The sequence below is a fragment of the Chelonia mydas genome, chromosome 17 (genome assembly GCF_015237465.2).
Source record: "Chelonia mydas isolate rCheMyd1 chromosome 17, rCheMyd1.pri.v2, whole genome shotgun sequence".
Lineage (NCBI taxonomy): Eukaryota > Metazoa > Chordata > Testudines > Cheloniidae > Chelonia > Chelonia mydas.
The window spans coordinates 12,862,603-12,885,699 of NC_051257.2; the positions used below are offsets into that span (position 1 = coordinate 12,862,603).

At 39.4% G+C, this 23,097-nt stretch overlaps 1 protein-coding gene across 1 annotated transcript in view; it reads right to left on the minus strand.

Moving 5' to 3' along the window:
• Nucleotides 1-1,378: 1,378 nt before the first annotated feature.
• VKORC1L1 (vitamin K epoxide reductase complex subunit 1 like 1) overlaps nt 1,379-23,097 on the minus strand; it is a 28,896-nt gene continuing 7,177 nt past the window's right edge. Inside the window, exons 2-3 of the mRNA XM_037880307.2 lie at nt 7,056-7,165; nt 1,379-6,407 (exon numbers count right to left, since the gene is read on the minus strand). Of these exons, the coding sequence (XP_037736235.1) occupies nt 6,181-6,407; nt 7,056-7,165 (337 nt within the window). The 3' untranslated portion in view covers nt 1,379-6,180. The remainder of the gene's footprint in view (nt 6,408-7,055; nt 7,166-23,097) is intronic.

Below are 23,097 nucleotides of genomic sequence, written 5' to 3' on the forward strand. Positions count from 1 at the left end.
TGAAATATATCCATAGAAAATTAGTAATCAATAGGCTGTATGGTTGCAGGTGGTAAAGTGGATACCTAACGTTCTTAATAACTAACGTATTTGAGAGAGGTAGATTGGGAGACATGCATTAGCTCTCCGGATTTCTAACACTGTAGTGTTATCATACCCTATCCCTGAAAATGGATTTCCGGTTAGCTACGTTCTGAAGGAATCACCATTTCCCCTCTACCCTCTGGTGCCTCAGAATGAGTACTGTAATTGATTAGGATTGCTCTGCTATAAGGGTACACAACTAATTCTAGTTAGTATGGAATCTATACTACATTAGGTTGTTTCAGTGTACCACAGTGCCTTCTACCCTACCATGCCAGTCAGACATAAATAGACATACCTATGGATAGCAGCTCCAGTTCTTTTAAGTATGAACTTCTCTCCTAGGACTACAAGGATGAGATGCAGCCCTGACTTTCAGCTTGGAGGAGCTTAATTCACATTTGGAGGTCAAACTGTAGTAGTATTCTCAGTAGATAGGTTAACTTTGTCCAAGTCTGACCTGAGCACTATCACTTAACACTGGGTTGAAATATAGATACTGTAGCACCCTCAATGTTTTTGGGGTAGACAGATTTGTTGAAGTTAGATATCCAGATTCATCTATCTTATAACAAATTTAGGGTGCCAGCCTTACCTTATTGGCTACAATCCAGTCTCAGTGAAGCTAGTATAGTGGAGGTAGTTATAAAAACTTCTTACACAAAGATTGGTTTCAGAGTAACAGCCGTGTTAGTCTGTATTCGCAAAAAGAAAAGGAGTACTCGTGGCACCTTAGAGACTAACCAATTTATTTGAACATAAGCTTTCGTGAGCTACAGCTCACTTCATCGGATGCATACTGTACATCCACAGTATGCATCCGATGAAGTGAGCTGTAGCTCACGAAAGCTTATGTTCAAATAAATTGGTTAGTCTCTAAGGTGCCACAAGTACTCCTTTTCTTTTTACACAAAGATTGTAAGTCTAGCCCTACAGCAGCATCACCTTGCCAGATCCATGTTCCTGAACAGTGGTTGCTTACTAGATTTTGGATAGTAATTGATATGCATTAAACTGCATGGGTGTCCCCATTTCTGCACACCATCCCCTGACCAGAATGATTAAGAATACCATCACTTATGGTTCTCCTTTATGCAAATGTCTCCTTATGGCCTGACGTAAGGGACTTAAATTTCTGCCCATATATAAAGAAAAGAAAATAGTGGCCACTATTTATTGGGTTTGGATGGTAGCAGAGTGTTCTTCCACTCTTGAAGCAACACATTAGAAGCGAAGGGCAATTCTAATCAACACATGCAGCAATAAAAAAGGAAAGATACACTCACTACAGAACTCAGAACAATTTTCTTTTAGTTTCCAAAAGAAAACCCAGACTATGAGTATGTCATGTTTACATTGCATACTTACTTAAATTTTACAGATTTCCTAATTAACTAAAACTCAGAATATAAAAAAGTTTATCCATGTTAAAAAGCAGTCACTCAAATGTTATCCAGTACTTTACTGAATACCATATTAATCCCATTACCAGCGTTTGAAAGTCATTTAAAAACTTGTTAATTTCTAAACTTTAATTATTTTTTTTAAAGTTTCTTTCCCCATTTCAACACTGACAGAATGACATACCAACAGCTGTCACATCAAGATACAGAGACAAATTTGACATGGTTAATGCATTACAAACTAGGACTCAGATCCCGACAATATGCACAGGACTTGCAATTTCAGTAGAAAAAGCTACACTTTTGTTCACTCCAACAAGACAGATGGTTAAGGGTTCAACATCCATTTGTGTGGTAAGCACGCATGTCAAGGAGAGTCATTTCCTGCTTAAGTTCTCCACAGCTCATTGCAAATTTAAACAAAAAACGGGAACACATACTGCAGGTTTAGAATACTGAGACACTGTCAGAGTGGAGTTAAAGCAGATCTTCACACCTAACAAAAGTAGGTAGTGAGTAAAATAACACACTTAGAAATATGTTTGCATGTTGCTTGAAGAACTGTAAACAGTAAATCCTTAAGTCAATGGTGCTCAACCTTTACGTACCCATGTGCACACAACATTCAGCAATACATGAAGCTACAGGAATTTTCTGCACTAGTATCTCTGGGGACTCAGTGCTTCAACCTTCTACTGCTAACATACATCTTCTTTTTGAAAAAAGAAATCACAACTGAGAACATGTCTACAAACAAGATTACAGTGCTGGCTTTCAAACCAGTTTCTAAGGCTCTGACTGAGTCCAAAAAGGCCTCTCGTCAGGTTCATTCAAGCTCTTTGTCTGAGCGGCACTACTGCAGTGTAAGAATGATTGCAGCAAGACGCCCACAGGTCATTTCTACATTTATTTTTTTACCAAAAAAAGTTGTGCAACAAATAAACATTTATATATTTACATTAGTTTTCTTTACCTGTTAGCAAAATTGTATTCTAAACCTCTGATATAGAGTATCTCAACCCATACTTGATAAAAGGAACATCTGCCCAATGACTCCACTTTAAATGGATGTTTACTCTGGAGTTTAAAGCACTAGTAATAAATATTAGATGGAACATACTATACAGAACACACACCTAATATTTAGGCCATGCTTAATACAGTTTTACGGTAACAGAATACTTCACTTTTTTTGGACTAGTTTTGTCTAGATCATGTTTAAACAATGTTGGCTGAACCAAAGTCAAGTTTTATCAGATTGTTTATTTAAGTTTAGTTCAAACAAATTAGGAGCCACACTTGCCTCCTGAAGCACCTAACCATCCGTTTTGACCAATCAAGACCTATTAGAGACTTAGTACAGTAGAAGACGAGTACTACAGCATACAGAAATTTCTCTCCTCTAAATGGAGAGTTTTGTTCTCACCTCTGATACTTAAAATGGTGGGAAATGTTTCATCGGCCTTCTTGTAGCAAATACCTTACAGTAAGAAGCCTTTTCAGGAATGTTTGCTTTCTAAGCAAGTCTTGGGATTCGATTCTTTTCCCTCTCCTCTTATCACCCTCCAAAACCTGAAAGGGTAGAAGTCCAAATTTTGAACAGCTTTTGTGTTTTGAAGAAAGCACAAAATGGTATGAGTGCTGAAGCCACAGTTGGGATGGAGATTTTTTGTTTGTTTATTTTTTAAGTCTGGATACTAGGTAGCATTTTGCCTTATTCTTGTACCCCAATCTTTCCATGAAAGTTTACCAGAAGTTACCGTTAATTTGAAAAAGCTCAAATTAGCATATTTTAGTACATTTGGCATGACATTTACTCTGGTTGGGGGGGAGGGGCGGAGAGATGGATTAAGTACTAGTCTGATACCTGGCACATTACTAATTATGACCTGAGCTGTTTTACTGGAAGAAAAATGCTGTCTCTCATTGGCAGCAATAAAGAAGAGAGGTCAAGTATGGGCAGTGTTTACCAAGAATCTAATTGTTTTGTCCTTTATTCACACAAATTGCATTTTCTCTGACACAAAAGAGAAACACGAGAAGAGGAAGGGGTCATTTCTAGCAAGTGTTATTTCCATGTTAGGATGAATTATAAAGTAAACACTAGAAAAGCACACAAGAAAAAGGATTTAAAATTAAGGGTCAGATCTGCAAGGGTTTGCATGCAGCATCGTGGCAAACTCTTATGGAGGCCAAGCCTGATATACACGCAAATGGGGGCTGCAGGCCGGGTGCCTTTTGCAAATCTGGCCCCAGATGATTCTGCTGAACAAACTTTAAAGTTACAGACTGTGCCCGCACAGTTAAGCACAAGGACACAGTGAAGATAGTCAATACCTATATTTTCAGCGGATGGTTTTTGGGGTTTTATGCATTAAGTCATTAATTAGACCAAATAATACTTATTATACTTGTCTCCACTGCTGCTTATTCTCAGATATTAGCATTGTGACTAATCATTTCAAGCAGCCCATGTTCACCTTTTCTTTCATTGAAGAGATGCCTTAGTGTAGCAGATCACATGAATGTATCAAAATAAATCCATACAACAGATTCAACAGTGGTATTTCCCCAAACCTTGAGCCAGGAGAGGGTAAAGCTTTGAGGTACACAGTTTAAAGTTGCTCATGTCAAAGTTCAAGGCATTTGAGAGAACTAAACATCAAGACAAGCTTTAGCTCTACTCTAGTCAATACAAAATGCATTTAATGACTACATTGTCTAGCGTTGTTAGACAAAAGAGACAAGTTATTTATTGTAACATGTAACAGATGTTACTCATACCATAGAACTCCATCCATAAATCAAATCTCCACCTACTTCCAGGGTAAGAATCAGAAATTTACCTCAACAGTAATTTAAATACTGTTGTGAATTCATCCTAAATATCTATTATCACTATTATACATCATACTTTCACACAGTTAAGTTTATTTTCAACCCTTTAGTGTTTTTAATTCATTTTACAGTACAACACATAAGAACAGTGTCCCTTAAGTAGACTCATATTTAGTAGAATTAATTAAACTTGCTTCTAAATCTGAAGATGTATTCTTTAAATGATCTAGTTCAATCTAGCTGACATGAGGGAAGAAAAGGCATGGCACCAGCGATTGGAAACTGTTGAATCAATGTATTTTGGATTCACCAAGTTTCAGAGAATACGGTATTTAGCTTGTTTGAGGGTAAATGAAGTATCAGGTTATCAGCCCTACATGTCTGTCTAACACACTGGCTTAAGGAACCAATAATATTGCTACCACTTCTCCTTCTAAGGACTAAAATGGACTATAGAATACTTTTCTACATACTGTAAGTTTATTTGTTAAATAGCAAGGACACTTCTGCCTGCCAAGTTCAACACACAAAATATTTGGTTTACGAATTTAAGACAGAAGGCACTTTCAACATTCTACTTCAGGATATATTGAGCGTAGACACACTGTTTACAATTTTGTTTACTTTTTAAAAATAGTTATTAGAAAGAGCAATGATAGCACTACTGTGTTTCATTTTCAAGAGCATGTTTACCTACTTATCCCACTCAAACAGATAAGACCCCTTGAAAGGCCAATACGTGTCAGTTCTAAAGTTCATTTCTAAATATAACACAAATCAAAGATCCTGAAAAAGATCAGTGAAATTTCTGTTCAGTCAGTGCATTACTCAGCTAGCCCAGTAAGTCTCTGGTACCCACTGTAAATTACAATTCTGTTTTGCAGCCTTCAATGTAATGTCAGATTGTTGTTGGTAACACTGCGTTGGGCTGTCTGACACCAGTTTAAAATGAAAAACAGATCTGCATGAAAATTAAGCCATTCCAAGAAGTGCTACTCAGATAATCTTATATAAGAGATTTCTCCAGTCTCAGCATACCACTTCCCACGCCTTCCTGTATTAAATTTCCCAATGGTGGCTTTTTGCAGGCTATGTTAAAGAGTCTTCATTCTGTACGGATATTAAATTACAATTTCATTACTGGATATACCTGAAGTTTTAGCTTTAATTCCATTTTCATTAATAGGGGAAAAAAGATGGAGCAAAGGTAACATCACTTGTATTTCTGTACTGACTACTACTAGTGCTTCTCACAAGACACTATATGGGCTCATTCCTTCCATTATTTCAATCAATCAACTATAAGCTGAACATTCTTAAAGTTGCTACACTAACAAAATTGACTGTACAGTGAGTTCTGCAGGAATGGATCCAATATTTCTAGTTATTTACAATATCATGTTTTAGTCAGATCTACATGTTTAAGTCCATCTGCTAAAAATGTAATACACATACTGTAAACATGGCAACATTAAATATGGTACCTCTATTCTAGGATATTTAAATGTCATGATCACATCTCATCATATCTGAAGTTGAATTTATACACAGGATATTTTCTAGCGTTACCCACTTTACAAGTTGCAAGGAGTCTAGATTTTGTGTGGCTAAGAAATTTCTTCAAAGTAAAGTTAAAGCTTGTCTTTGATTGTATTAGAGCTTTCTCTTTTGTAGCCATATTTAAATTGAAGATTAGCACAGAAATTATCTAGGGCCCCTTCCAATTTACAGTTATTAAAAATATCAGTTATGATTCTTGGGAAAAGTGTCTGATATGAAAAATAAAAAATTACTGCAAAATAAACTTAAATGGAAGTCAGGTCTTCAGACTATCGGTCAAAAGTTCAAACATGTGTTATTCCTGTTTGGGCTGGAGTTGCCGTTTCCAGGCCTCATTCAAGTAAACTAGTCGTTTGTAGTTGATGATAAAGAGAATGAAGTTCAGCAAATATGTGATGACGCATATAATGCAAAATTCCTTCAGCACAAAGTACAGAATGTATGCCAGGTACAGTGACCCTACTACTGACACTATGGAGGATGTCATGAGGATTAGAGCTGCTACTGCACTTGCTGTCATACCTGCAACAAAAGACAGAAGTTATTATTGCTACTTTAATGCCCTCATTCCATAGTTAAGCAAAAAAATTAAGAACTAGAATTTTAACTATTTCTATTCAGTGAGTTTGTATTCATATAGCTCTGCTTAAAATACCATGAGTCCATGCTGGTTGCAAATCACAATTTGGAGCAGAGTTTCTAGGTTCTGTATTGCAGTTCTTTTTTGATCAGTGGTGTGAGTGGTATTATCATCATCTTTCATGTTCCTGAATTACGGGAAAGTTACCAGTTGATCAGGTTAGATCTATGAACATTTTCATTGGTTTTAGATCAGATTACAGGGCCGGGCAGAGATGGGTTTGCACGTGTTACTAGTCACACATCTTATCTCACTTGTTTGCCTGCTTGCCACGTGCAGTCTTTGTGCCAGTGCTCATATTAATGATATAGAAGAATACTAAAAGCAAGCAAACAAAGTAACTCTTGAAATTATTAGGCGTTTTAGAGCTACCACTGTGGCTGGACAGCTAGACTGGTGTAAATTGTGACTTGCACCAGTGCAATTTATCGTGGTTTCATCCAGGTTTAGCAATGTTTATATCAATGTCCTGTTTTATTAACATCTACATTGTTTATGATCTAAAGTATATAACAAAGTTAAATACTTACCAAGTAACATTTGTAGTATATAAAATACAAGTCCAAAGACACTGTTTGGCTGATTTATTGCACTGTCCTTTCCAAAGATGGAACCCAACAGACCAAATCCTCGACCCCATCTGTAAAATAACAAAACACCAATAATCCCAGATTTGAGATCTGCTTCTTTCTAACCCAAATTTCACTTTAGTACCATAGGACGATGTTCTGGTGCAACTAGAGCATTCCCTATATATAGCTCAAACTTTGCTTTAAAAAAAAAACAAATACTTTGTCATAATGAGGGTGTACTGGATACAACACTATCTCATGCATCCATGCTAAAATTGGGATTTATTATATTCAGTACCAGTATAACCACAAAAAAATGCAAGACACATTATAACAAGTCATTTATTTCTGTAGGAGTTACCAGTTTGAAAATCTTGCTAATGCTTATAAGCTATAATGGTAAGTCAGGATTTATTGAGGAAACTGTTAGCAGAATCTCTCGCCACAATATTATACAGAATGTGATTCTGATGTAGCGTCTCAACAGGGCAGGCTTCAATTTTATAAATGATAAAGTTATAAAAGTAATAGTACAAAATAGCAACTACACTAAGAAGGAATTTTCTAATCAACAATTGTGTATTTGTGCTAGGAACAGATGGTTTCTTCTCTCTAAGACCGAACACATCAAGAAATATTAGTGGCCAGAGCAAAGTAAGGATAATTTTTTAAAAGTGACAACTGAAAGAGGAGATAAGCAAAGTAACTTGAATACTGAAGCAATGTTAAATTACAGAACATTAGATTTCTATTACTATTTATAAGTTAGATGTCACCTGCATTTTCTCCAACTATCAAGCCAAAGTTTCCCTACGTCTGACTTTCCCACACTTTAACAGCCCCGATGAGGATGATTTAGTGCTTTTCATCTCCAAAACACTTTCAAATCAGGTATGCTTCTATGAGCAACATTTTCAAAACATCCTCAGATCAGACACAGTTAAAGCAAATCAGCCATTTCGGAAAAGTGGGCTCATTGGTTTAACTACTATGCCCACCAGCCGCCTCATCCATCTCCCCCAAACACTGTAGAGAGAATTACACACCAATTCCTAGATAGAGTATGACTAGACAGTCAACCGTAGTAAAAGCACACTAATTTGTTCCAATATGAGTGTGTTCCTTGGAAATGCTACATGAATCCATGTTCTCCTAAACCTCAAAATGAATGCATGAGAAATGAAATTTAAGTATAAATATGAAAACCCATATTGCTTAAACAATTTGTTCTTCCAGTGTTAAAAATCGCAAAATACCTGGTTTCCTCAATAAGCCAAGTGTGAGCAGAAGAGTCGGGTTTTTTAAATTAAATCTTATACTAGGCAAAAATTAAAGTTTATGACCCTATTCACTGGTGGAAAGCTTCCTATAGCAAGTGGACTTTCAGTCCTAGATATTATGCTCTTACCTACTTTGACCCCAATCCTGCAAACACTTATGTACAGGTTTAACTTTACTAATTTGTGTAAGGCCAGGTCTACACCACAGAGTTAGGTCAACATAAGCTGCCTTACGTAGACCTGTGTAAGCGTCTACACTAAAATGTAGCTCCCAAAGATGTAAATCACCCACTACATTGACTTAACTCCACCTCCACGAAAGAGGTAGCACTTAGGTCGATGTTTTTAGGATAGACACTGAGTTACTTACGTCACCTGTTGGCTGTCAGCCCCAGGATGAGGGGGCCTGCAACTGTCAGCCCTGGGCTGAGGGTTAAGGCAGTGGAAGCACTCTTGGTGAGGGTGCACAGAAGGAGCATTAGCGTGGACATGAAACACCCCTTTAATTACTGCTGTGGCTGTACGTCAACTTAAGTTGACTTAGGATATGTCTACATTACAAAATTAAGTGTGACAGAGTTCAAAGACTGGAAATCCTGCAGCAGATTCCCATTGTTACCACACTCGCCTAATCAGTGGCATGCAGTTTCACGCCACAAATCTGTGTAAGGAGTGAAAACATGTGAAATTCTCTTGTACTTGGTTCCTTTCAGTCTCTGTCTCAAATGGCAAAGTGCATTACTAACAGGCAATTTATTATTGCTGATATTTAATCTGTTTGTGAGTTGGCAGCATTTAAATTTCTTTATAAAATTCCTGGGTGGAGCTCCAGTGCTTCTGATCCAGTACTTCTCACAGGTGTCACCTCTAGAGTTCATGGTAATGTCCCTCCTCAGCACTAAACTTTTCTATCTCCAGCTTGTTTGAATTCTTCTCGGGTGATCATTTTTTAACCTGAAGTAAATATTCATGATAAAGAGCATGCAAATTACAAGGCTACCAGTCTCAGAACCAGATTTGGGTTTCTTAGCCCTCATCTTGCAGGACTTTTAAGGGTTGGAAAGGCAGTACACTAAACTCAAGTAGGGTCTTCATGGTCCCAGAAGCATGGACTACTTCCAGAAAAAAGTAACTTGGCTGTGTCATTCTCTAAGTTATGGACTAGCTCTCATGAACTTATTACAAGTAATGATACGAACAGTCAAAGTTTCCATGCATCTGGTAGGTATCAAACAGAGGAAGTATGCCAGAGTAGCACCAAGCAGACATGTTAATAACACATACTTATATTTACAACCACGTGCAACTTTTTTCTACAAGTAGCTTCTCAAACCTTTTTCTCTACTGTAATAGTACAAACCTGGTTTCCTTCAAGTTTGGGCAAGCATGTAACTTCTCTGCATCATTCGGTCATCTCAATTAGGAAGTACAAAGAAAATCCCACTTCAGAGTTTTTATTGCATTTGCATTTTGTATACCGAGTGTGTGATCATCTTCTAAAATTTTTTGGAAAGTCTTGTGTAGATCATTAGCTCTCTGGTGCAGTGAATAGTAGCAGCATAATCACAGTTTTTGGCAATTCAGTTGACGTACCTTGGCAAGAGAAGGTCCTATGCAATCGCGGCAGTGGCTTTTGGGATCAATATGAGCATATCGTTTATTAATTTGTCTATGGCAGGTTGCTAACCATTTCCTATGTCCTGATGGAGGCAGCCTCTACTGCTCACTGTGTAGTGTTCCATCTGCATTAAAACTTGCATTATTTTAATAAGTGAGATGGCTTGCATACATAGCTCAAACATCATCCAAAGTCTAATGGATGGCTATGCAGTACTGCACAAGATGACATAGCCCTTTCCATAGAGAAAGTGCACAAAATGCATACATAAAGTATGCTTTTTTCAAAATCGAAATGGGACCCCAAACTTCTTGCATCTTCCATTTGGTGCAGAAAAAAGTTTACTTGCTTTTCTCTTTTGCTATGTCTACACTACAGCAGAACAGCTGCACCGACACTTAACACTTCAAGCTTTTAAAGCTGCAACAAGGCCAACAAAATATATAATGAACTATTCCATGTTGCAGACACCTCTACCATCCTGATCTTTTTACAGCTACATACAGATGGCTAAATTTAGTGAGCCCCTCATTATAGGGCTGACTTCAGAATCTTTCCATTAGCAAAACTACCATGGACTTTAGAATAACTGCAGGATCAGGTCCCACAGGCTTAAGTTCTTGATGTTTCAAACTTGAGTTTGTGCTCTCCAACCTACAGAAGTTCAAAAAAAACTTAGTTAGATGCTTCTCCATCCCTCCCCCCCAAAGAAAATGAGCAGCCTTACAAAAACATAACTTCCTTTAAATATGTAGCTCAGTGTCCATACCAACAAAGGTCTTCAAATAATTAGAACTATACAGCTCACCACAAAAATACTCATAGCCCATGGTGATGATTGCAAGGTAAATAACTAGGGCTGGCTGATTACTTGCGGTTAACTCATGCGATTAACTAAAAAAAAAAATTAATCACGATTTTAAAAAATTGCAATTAAACGCAGTTTTAATCACACTGTTAAATAATAGAATACCAATTTAAATGTATTAAATATTTTGGATGTTGTTCTACATTTTCAAATATATTGTATTCTGTGTTGTAACTGAAATCAAAGTTCCAGAGTAGCAGCCGTGTTAGTCTGTATTCGCAAAAAGAAAAGGAGTGTATATTATTTTTTATTACAAATATTTGCATTGTAAAAATGATAAACAAAAAAGTATTTTTCAATTTACCTCATACAAGTACTGTAGCGCAATCTTTGTCATGAAAATGCAACTTACAAATATAGATTTTTTTTTTGTTACATAACTGCACTCCAAAACAAAACAATGGAAAACTTCAGAGCCTAATAATCCACTCAGTGCTACTTCTTGGTCAGCCAATCGCTAAGACAAACAAGTTTGTTTACATCTTCAGGAGATAATGCTGCCCTCTTCTTATTTACAAATGCCACCAGAAAGTGAGAACAGGCATTTGCATGGCACTTTTGTAGCTGGCATTGCAAGGTATTTATGTGCCAGATGCACTAAACATTCATGTGCCCCTTCATGCTTCGGCCACCATTCCAGAGGACATGCTTCCATGCTGATGGCGCTCATTAAAAAAACACAATGAATTAAATTTGTGACTGAACTCCTTCAGGGAGAATTGTATGTCCCCTGCTCTGTTTTACCCACATTCTGCCATATATTTCATGTTATAGCAGTCTAGGATGATGACTCAGCACATGTTCATTTTAAGAACACTTTTGCTGCAGATTTGACAAAACACAAAGAAGGTACCCATGTGAGATTTCTAAAGATAGCTACAGCACTTGACCCAAGGTTTAAGAATCTGAAGTGCCTTCCAAAATTTGAGAGGGACAGGCTGTGGAGCATGCTTTCAGAAGCCGTAAAAGAGCAACACTCCGATGCAGAAACATAGAACCCAAACCTCCAAAAAAGAAAATCAACCTTCTGCTGGTGGCATCTGATTCAGATAATGAAAATGAACATACGTTGGTCCGCACTGCTTTGGATTGTTAACAAGCAGAACCCGTCATCAGCATGGATGTATGTCCCCTAGAATGGTGGTTGAAGCATGAAGGGGCATATGAATATTTAGTGCATCTGGCATGTAAGTATCTCGCGATGCCGGCTACAAAAGTGCCATGAGAACGCCTGTTCTCACTTTCAGGTGCCACTGTAAACAAGAAGCAGGCTGCAAATGTAAACAAACTTGTTTGTCTGAGCGATTGGCTGAACAAGAAGTAGGACTGAGTGGACTTAAAGGCTCTAAAATTTTACATTATGTTTTATTTTTGAATGAAGTTTTTTTGTACATAATTCTATATTTGTAAGTTCAACTTTCATTATCAAGAGATTGCACTACAGTACATGTATTAGGTGAACTGAAAAATACTATTTCTTTTTTTTTTGCAAGTACAAGTGCAAATACTTGTAATCAAAAATAAATATAAAGTGTGCACTGTACACTTTGTATTCTGTGTTGTAATTGAAATCAATATATTTGAAAATGTAGAAAACATTCAAAAATATTTAAATAGAATACAATTTTTTTAATTGCACAATTAATTGTGAATCAATTTTTGTAATCACTTGACAGCCCTATAAATAACTAAATTAACTGTCCGAGCTGACAGTCACACTGTTTCATGCTATCTAGTCTCTTGGTAACAAAGACTTGATCCTGCATTAAAACACAGCGCTTTACCTCATTGAGTGCTCTTTGTAGATTCAAGTGGATAGTACTTTTATAAAGTGGATGCTGGCTAACAGAGCTGGAACAACTTTTATTGCAACCTGAAGGGACAGAAAGCTCAATTTGTATAAAAGGTATTTGTGATTTAGAAGATTCACAATTGTTTTTTTAAATGTGAAATAATGGCAGCATTGGTATATTTGTACTTCAGTCTGGAAAATCAAGACTTCAAGTCTAATCTTTCAATGATAGTAATCTGAAGTGCTACTTGCAAAAGGAGTAGGTACAAAGTGCAAGCTTTAGGATTTAAACCATATGATTAGGGAGCTGAATGAGACTTTCATGCGGCACAGATGATCCCACATCTGCCTGCATTCTTACACCTTCCTTTAAAGCATCTGGTCTGGCTAGTGTCCTAGTCTAGTAACCTGTCTCTATGGATCACAAGTCTGTTAGAGTACGGCAATTCCTATGTTAACAGATTAATATGTGATTTTCAAATTAACCATATGTTCTTTGATTTTTGTATTTTGTTATTCTAGTGCAGATGATTTTCTGGCTAGCTTCTTTTTTATATAAGCAAAATAGGTTTTTTAATAAATACACTCCAAATGGCATAGTAATCCATGGATTTGATATTGGGAGGGTCAGTTTTTCCCCCCATAGTAAGAATGGGCATGTGGGCAGATTTCCATCTCAGAGCTATTATTATTAAAGCTTTCGATAATAGGACTTCTAACAGCTCTGGGATTTGTGGAGCTGTTCTTCTGCATTGTCCCAAGAAGGCCACTGTTCCAAACGCAGAGTTGCTGTTTGTTTAGGTTTATGCCAAGCTTTTCCCAGAACCATTTCCCAGATTGGACCACATCCACCACCTGTGCAATCCTCCACAGATTTGAATCATTGTGAAATATTGTATGCTCTAAGATCTTTTGGAGCTTATTTACATGGGAGAAGCAGATTATGGCTTTGCTAAAGAGGTCTTTACAAACTGGAGATTTTAACAATCTTGGGGATGATGATTCTGATTCCTTCCCTATGCAATTTAATTTTATTTTCAATATCTTTGGAAATTCCAATATGGTTTACATGAAAGTTCAATTTCTGTAGTATTCTAGTTTCCATTCTGTAGCCAGTGAAGGTTTTTGGAAGAGATAGTTTGCTGCAACTGTAAAGAAGCAATGTGTTATCGACTTGTCTGAGAGATTCAACAGACTTGGCTCTGACAGACAGAAACTGGGTGCCCTCCTCAATGGCAGTAACTGTTCTACTAATTACCAATTCCCATGCAATCAGTGCCACACATCTTATTGGCTCTATTGCTTTGGATTAAGGAATCATTTTGAACTAGAATTCCAGTCTTACTTTATTGAACAGTGCTAGTTTGTTGGCTTAACTGCTCAAAAGTTCTTCAGGGCCAACGATTTTCAGCTTATAAAATGCTACTGTTTTACCTGCTGCTGTAAATTCCCTATTCAGGTTATAGCAAAGTTCACAATAAAAAAAGGAAATTCAATTAAACAGTAGTTAATAAAGAACTGGCTGATGCAATAAACTCAAAAAACATAAGAAAATGTACCACTCAAGATCACCAATTCCTTCCCTTTATTGATTTGTAACTGCTGGACCGGACAAGTGTTCAGTTGCGAAAGTAATGCAAAATGAAAGTACTGCATGATTTGGTGTTACACAAAAACTATACTTGGCATGTGTACGTATGCCACAAGCAAGTTTCACTCAGTTAGAGGAGAGGCATGAATCTGCATGAATTTTAAAGACAGTTTTAAAAAAGTTTCCTTTAGGAAAGATTTTGCTGCATGCCTCAAAGAGAACTTCAAAATACCATTTCAAATTTTTCCTCCTTCAAGTTATCACAGCTTGTCAGCTCTACTTAAGTTGTTTGCAACTAATACCCTTAATGTTTTAGACAACTTTATAACTTGAAAGGGTTCTTAAAAATTTATGTAAAAAAGACCTCACAGTAAAGAACCTGACACACAATAAATTTAGAATCATAGAATCATAGAATCATAGAATATCAGGGTTGGAAGGGACCCCAGAAGGTCATCTAGTCCAACCCCCTGCTCAAAGCAGGACCAAGTCCCAGTTAAATCATCCCAGCCAGGGCTTTGTCAAGCCTGACCTTAAAAACCTCTAAGGAAGGAGATTCTACCACCTCCCTAGGTAACGCAAAAAGAATAGTTTATCTAGCTTTACCAGAATCACTAAAACTGTGAATACTGCACACAATTCTATTCACACATGTCCCTTTTAAAAGAGTGGAAGATAGGCAACATCTAAAGGGTTTGACAATTTTGACTTGTGGCATTTAAAAAGGCTCAGAAGCAACCAATTCTTAATGTTTTACTATAAATATATGCAATTACCTATATTTGACCCTTGTCTTCCTCTTGTTACACCGTGGCACTGATGTGTCATTCTGTCCATCCATGATGAATGCTCAATGAAAACTTTAGAAACTGTTAATCATTAGCTCTGATCAGCTATGAATTTCACTCATGTTCAAGAACAACAGATCCAAAGGAAAGGAGGACTTGTGGCACCTTAGAGACTAACAAAATTTATTTGAGCATAAGCTTTTGTGAGCTACAGGTCACTTCATCGGATGCATTCAGTGGAAAATACAGTGGGGAGATTTATATACACAGAGAACATGGAACAATGGGTGTTACCATACACACTGTAACGGGAGTGATCAGGTAAGGTGAGCTATTACCAGCAGGAGAGCAGGTGAGGGGGAGGGAGGGGGGGGGGGGAGAAGAGAACCTTTTGTGGTGATAATCAAGGTGGGCCATTTCCAGCAGTTGAATAAATGGACACAAATCAGACATCAAGAATTATAACATTCAAAAACCAGTCGGAGAACACTTCAATCTCTCTGGTCACTCGATTACAGACCTAAAAGTGGCAATTCTTCAACAAAAAAGCTTCAAAAACAGACTTCAACGAGAGACTTCTGAATTGGAATTAATTTGCAAACTGGATACAATTAACTTAGGCTTGAATAAAGACTGGGAGTGGATGGGTCATTACACAAAGTCAAATTATTTCCCCATGTTTATTCCCCCACCCACACACACACTGTTCCTCAGACGTTCTTGTCAACTGCTGGAAATGGCCCACCTTGATTATCACTACAAAAGTCCACCCCCCCCGCTCTCCTGCTGGTAATAGCTCACCTTACCTGATCACTCTTGTTACAGTCTGTATGGTAATACCCATTGTTTCATGTTCTCTGTGTATATAAATCTCCCCACTGTATTTTCCACTGAATGCATCCGATGAAGTGAGCTGTAGCTCACGAAAGCTTATGCTCAATTAAATTTGTTAGTCTCTAAGGTGCCACAAATACTCCTTTTCTTTTTGCAGATACAGACTAACACGGCTGCTACTCTGAAACCTGTCATTATGCAAGATCCAAAGGAGTGCACTTGAAGAACTGGCTACTCCATTATAAGTTAGCAGTTAAAAGTAGCATCTTTGCTATTATGCATCGCAAGGTACTTTACAAGTGACTAAACAGCTTACATGTTTAATACTGGTTTAGGAGCTGGCAACAGCTATCAGTGTCTCAAACAGAAAATGAATGTAATTCCGAGCTTGTTAAGTGTAATAAAACCGAACAAAAAAAAACAAAACAAACAAACAACCCACCACCCTTAAAATTGATAGCCAGGAATCAAATGACTAGCATCCAGATGACTACACACCCAGATTCAATTTGGAATGTAAGTTCTAATAAGGTCAATAAAGCTGGCCTGAACTCATGGGGTGCACCTTTGATCTTTACATCAGCTTTTGATTAAAGACCTAGAAAGCGTGTTAATATGTAGCAAGGATAAGAACCTTGGTTGCAGCTTTTGCACAACTCCGCTAGAGACTTTGGATTAAGCCCAGTTCACAGCTATAAGGTCACTTGGGTCACTCTGCCAGTCTTAACTGAAGCTCTTTAAAAGCCAACAAAGAATAGATTCAAAGTTCCAGTTTGTAACCTTGCCAACAGTGCTCAAAAATACATTTCAGGCATTTACTTTCATGATTGATTTTAAATATTAGTATACTTAAGAACGAAGATATTTTATTCTATATCCCTTTTACACTTCACATAAGAAATGATAATTAGGGCTATCAAGTGATTAAAAAAATGAATCGTGATTAATCACACGATTAAAAAATTAATCGATTAATCACACTGTTAAACAATAGAATACAATTTATTTAAATATTTTTGGATGTTTTCTACATTTTCAAATATATTGATTTCAATTACAACACAGAATACAAAGTATACAATGTTCACTTTATATTTATTTTTGATTACACATTTGCACTGTAAAAAACAAAAGAAATAGTTTTTCAATTCACCTAATACAAGTACTGTAATGCAATCTCTGAAAGTTGAATTTACAAATGTAGGTTTATGAACAAAAAAATAACTGCATTCAAAAAACAACGTAAAACTTTAGAGCCTACAAGTCCATACAGTCCTATATCTTGTTCAGACAATCGCTCAGACAAACAAGTTTGTTTACATTTGCAGGAGATAATGCTGCCCGCTTCTTGTTCACATCACCTGAAAGTGAGAACAGGTGTTCTCATGGCACTGTTGTAGCCGGTGCCACAAGATATTTACGTGCCAGATGCACTAAAGATTCATATGTCCCTTCATGCTTCAACCACCATTCCAGAGGACATTCGTCCATGCTGATGACGGGTTCTGCTTGTTAACAATCCAAAGCAGTGCGGACCAACGCACGTTCATCTTCATTATCTGAATCAGATGCCACCAGCAGAAGGTTGATTTTCTTTTTTGGAGGTTTGGGTTCTGTGTTTTCGCATTGGAGTGTTGCTCTTTTAAGACTTCTGAAAGCATGCTCCACACCCCGTCCCTCTCAAATTTTGGAAGGCACTTCAGATTCTTAAACCTTGGGTCAAGTGCTGTAGCTATCTTTAGAAATCTCACATGGGTACCTTCTTTGTGTTTTGCCAAATCTGCAGTGAAAATATTCTTAAAATGAGTAACGTGCTGGGCCATCATCCGAGACTGCTATAACATGAAATATATGGTAGAATGCGGGTAAAACAGAGCCGAAGACATACAATTCTCTCCCAAGGAATTCAGTCACAAATTTAATTAATGCATTGTTTTTTTAATAAGCATCATCAGCATGGAAGCATGTCCTCAGGAATGGTGGCAGAAGTATGAAGGGACATACAAATATTTAGCATATCTGGCACGTAAATACCTTACAATGTCAGCTACAAAAGTGCCACGCAAACGCCTGTTCTCACTTTTTGGTGACATTGTGAAGAAGACGTGGACAGCATTATCTCCTGCAAATGTAAACAGACTTGTTTTTCTGAGCAATCTCATTGGCTGAACAAGAAGTAGGACTGAGAGGACTTGTAGGCTCTAAAGTTTTGCATCGTTTTGTTTTTGAGTGCAGTTACGGAACCAAAAAAAAAAAATCTACATTTGTAAGTTGCGCTTTCACAATAAAGAGATTGCACTACAGGCATATTGAAAAAATACGTTTTCTTTTATCAATTTTACAGTACAAATATTTGTAATCAGAAATAATAATATAAAGTGAGCACTGTACACTTTGTATTGTGTTGTAACTGAAATCAATATATTTGGAAATGTACAAAAACCATCCAAAAATATTTAATAAATTTCAATCGGTATTTTAATTGTTTAACAGTGCAATTAAAAATGTGATTAATAGCGATTAATTTTTTTTTAATTGCAATTACCTTTTTTTGAGTTAATCGTGTTGAGTTAATTGCAATTAATCAACAGCCCTAATACAATAATAAATAATAATAATAATAATAGCAGCAGCAGCTAGACTACAATCTCACATATTTCAGCTTTTAGATCTATAGCAGATTCACATGCAGATGCCAACTTTATAGCAGACACTGCTGGCTATTCAACCTAAGACTTAACAGCAATTTTCTTCATTCTAGGTAAGCTTTGCTAAGTTACTTAGGCCTTGTCTATACTTGTAAGTTGGAGCACATTAAATCAGCCCCGCGTGCCCTAACTCCTGAGGTGTCTACACTGGCAAGGCACGTAGAGCGCCCAGACTCCATGGCTGGAGCACCCCTGGTAATCCACCTCCACGAGAAGCATAGAGCTTTCTGCGCCCCGGCTGGAGCAGCGCAGTGCCAGTGTGGATGCCCTGGTCTATTAATGCACTCTGACTGGCCTCAAGGAAGTGTCCCACAATGCCTGTTCTAGGCACTCTGGTTATCACTTTGTAGTATACTGCCCTGCCCTCAGGTGACCAACCATCAGACCTGCCCTTTAAATTCTCTGGGAATTTTGAAAGTCCCCTTCCTGTTTGCTCAGCAAGGCATTGAGTGCTCTCAGAGCATCTTTCCAGGTGACCATGCCTCCATGCGATCCCCAGTATAGAGCAATGGCGAGGTACTGGACCACATCAGTGTTTGGGGGGAGGAGGTTGTCCAGTCCCAGCTGCACACCAGCTGTGGGAATTACAACACTTACAGGCAGATATCAAGGGCCATGACAAAAAGGGGCATTGACCGGGACACAGTGCAGCGCAGGGTTAAAATGAAGGGGCTAACGCCTACTACAAAGCGTGGGAGGCAAACTACCGCTTGAGAGCTGCCGCCACAACCTGCTGGTTCTACAAAGAGCTGGACAAGATACTTGGGGATACCAACTCCACTCCGAAGAGCACAATGGATGCTTCAGAGGCCGTGGCAGCCTAGAGTGCAACAAAGGCAGGAGGAGGAAAGCAGGAGTGAGGGTGCTGAGGAGGAGGGGGGCGGCCCAGAACCAGAGAACAGCCCAGCATCCACAGATGCATGCAGCCAGAAGCTGTTTTCAAGCCAGGAGGAAGGTAGCCATTCACAGCAGACGGTGCTTAGGGAAGAACAAACAGCAGAGGAGGTGCCCAGTAAGCGGCTTTTATTTTGAGAAGGGAGTTGTTGGGTGCGGGCTGTTGGGGAGAGGAGGGTTGCAGAAAGAAGGGTTAGGGCTGCGTGCATGCCTAGATGTGGAATAGGGCTTTGATGTACTCTCACATATTGCGGTAATTGGCCTCAGTGATCTCATCGAAGGTCTCATGCAGAAACAGGGCAATCCAACTGCACAGGTTCCATGGCGGAGCCACTGTGCTCATTGTCCCAGTAAGGCTAACATATCTGCACCACTGTGTCGTGAGGGGCAGGGGAGGGGACCATTGCTGCACACAGGCAAATCGCATGAGGGCCAGGGCTGAAGCCGCATTGTTGCCCAGAGTCACAGTTCTTCTGAGCAGGATGTGATTAATGGCCCTGCACACTTGCCTCAACACGACTCCAACCGTCGACTTGCCCACTCCAAACCGGTTAGTGACCAATTGGTAGCTGCCTGGAGTAGCCAGCTTCCAGATTGCAATCACCACAAGCTTCTCCACAGACAGGGCAGCTCTCAATCTCGTGTCCTTGCACTGTAGGGTGGGGGTGAGCTCAGCACACAGTCCCATAAAAGTGGCTTTCCTCATCCGAAAGTTCTGCAGCCACTGCTCTTCATCCCAGACTTGCATGACGATGTGATCCAACCACTCAGTGCTTGTTTCCCAAGCCCAAAAGCAGAGTTCCACGGTGGTGAGCACGTTTGTGAATGCCACAAGCAAGCTCATGTCGTATGCATTAAGCGTGTCGACATCATCATCAGACTCCTCACTGTCACTTTGTAGCTTAAGGAGTAACTCAACTGCAATTCGTGATGTGCTGGTGACCCATATTCCTCAGCAGTTCGGGATCCATTCCCGCAGACCAAAAGGGAAGACAGAGCGCGCAGAACAAAAACCATTGAAAGATGGCTCCAAATGTGGCCAGAAGCATAGGGACTGCCAGGACGCGAAGCGATGCATCACAGGGCATTGGGACAGGACCCAGGATGCCCCGTGCCCCCCATCCTCCTTCCCACAAGCCTCAGCACCAGAATGGGAAGAGGTACTCTGTGGGATAGCTGTCCATAATGCACCACTCCAAAAGCTGCTCCAAGTGCTGCAAATGTGACCACACCACTGCACTTGCAGCTGACAGTGTGAACACATGGCAGCCCTTTTCCTGCTGCTGGTTTAACTCCTGGCGCGCTACATCTGCAAGAGCATGTCTACATTTAAACCACTGCAGCCGGGCCGCTTCAGTGCACATACTCACTCCAACAAAGAGAGGATCTCCAGTCACTGTAGTTAATCCACCTCCCGAAGAGGCAGTAGCTAGGCTGACTGTTTAATATAGCACAGTATGTGCTATAGCAGATGGCAAGTTTCTGCAGTGAAAATAAGATTTAGAAAGTAACTATACTAGTGGCTTTCAAAACAACTTCTTTCATACAACAAAAATGATTAATCCATATATAATTGCAAAAGTTTTCAAATATCCTGGTATTTTTGCTCTGGGACAACCCAAAACCAAGACCTGGTCTATTCTACAGAGTTAGGTCAACGTAAGGCAGCTTACATAGAATCATATCACAGAATCATAGAATATCAGGGTTGGAAAGGACCTCGGGAGGTCATCTAGTCCAACCCCCAACTAAATCATCCCAGCTAGGGCTTTGTCAAGCCTGACCTTAAAAACCTCAAAGGAAGGCGATTCAACCACCTCCCTAGCACCTCCAGTGCTTCACCACCCTCCTAGTGAAAAAGTTTTTCCTAATATCCAACCTAAACCTCCCCCGCTGCAACTTGAGACCATTACTCCTTGTTCTGTCATCTGCTACCACTGAGAACAGTCTAGAGCCATCCTCTTTGGAACCCCCTTTCAGGTAGTTGAACGCAGCCATCAAATCCCCCCTCATTCTTCTCTTCTGCAGACTAAACAAGCCCAGTTCCCTCAGCCTTTCCTCATAGGTCTTGTTTTCCAGTCCCCTAATAATTTTTGTTGCCCTCCGCTGGACGCGTTCCAATTTTCCACATCGTTCTTGTACTGTGGGGCCCAAAACTGGACACAGTACTCCAGATGAGGCCTCACCAATGTTGAATAGAGGGAAACGATCACATCCCTCCATCTGCTGACAATGCCCCTACTTATACAGCCAAAAATGCCGTTAGCTGTCTTGGCAACAAGGGCACACTGCTGACTCATATCCAGCTTCTCGTCCACTGTAACCCCTAGGTCCTTTTCTGCAGAACTGCTGCCTAGCCATTCGGTCCCTAGTCTGTAGCAATGCATGGGATTCTTCTGTCCTAAGTGCAGGACTCTGCACTTGTCTTTGTTGAACCTCATCAGATTTCTTTTGGCCCAATCCTCCAATTTGTCTAGGTCCCTCTGTATCCTATCCCTACCCCCCAGCGCATCTACCACTCCTCCCAGTTTAGTGTCATCTGCAAACTTGCTGAGGGTGCAATCCACACCATCCTCCAGATCATTAATGAAGATATTGAACAAAACCAGCCCCAGGACTGATCCTTGGGGCACTCCGCTTGATACCGGCTGCCAACTAGACATGAAGCCCTATCCATGGAGCCACTACCCTTTGAGCCCAATGATCTAGCCAGCTTTCTATCCACCTTATAGTCCATTCATCCAGCCCATACTTCTTTAACTTGCTGGCAAGAATACTGTGGGAGACCGTATCAAAAGTTTTGCTAAAGTCAAGGAATAACATGTCCATTGCTTTCCCCTCATTCACAGAGCCAGTTATCTCATCATAGAAGGCAATTAGATTAGTCAGGCATGACTTGCCCTTGGTGAATCCATGCTGACTGTTCCTGATCACTTTCCTCTCCTCTAAGTGCTTCAGAATTGATTCCTTGAGGACCTGGTCCATGATTTTTCCAGGGATTGGGGTGAGGCTGACTGGCCTATAGTTTCCCGGATCCTCTTTCTTTCCTTTTTTAAAGATGGGCACTACATTAGTCTTTTTCCAGACGTCCGGGACCTCCCCCGATCACCATGAGTTTTCAAAGATAATGGCTAATGGCTCTGCAATCACATCTGCCAACTCCTCTAGCACCCTCGGATGCAGCGCATCTGGCCCCCTGGACTTGTGCACATCCAGCTTTTCTAAATAGTCCCGAACCACTTCTTTCTCCACAGAGGGCTGGTCACCTCCTCCCCATGCTGTGCTGCCCAGCGCAGCAGTCTGGGAGCTGACCTTGTTCGTGAAGACAGAGGCAAAAAAAGCACTGAGTACATTAGCTTTTTCCACATCCTCTGTCACTAGGTTGCCTCCCTCATTCAGTAAGAGGCCCACACTTTCCTTGACTTCCTTCTTGTTGCTAATATACCTGAAGAAACCCTTCTTGTTACTCTTAACATCTCTTGCTAGCTGCAACTCCAAGTGTGATTTGGCCTTCCTGATTTCACTCCTGCATGCTTGAGTAATATTTTTATACTCCTCCCTGGTCATTTGTCCAATCTTCCACTTCCTGTAAGCTTCTTTTTTGTGTTTAAGATCAGCAAGGATTTC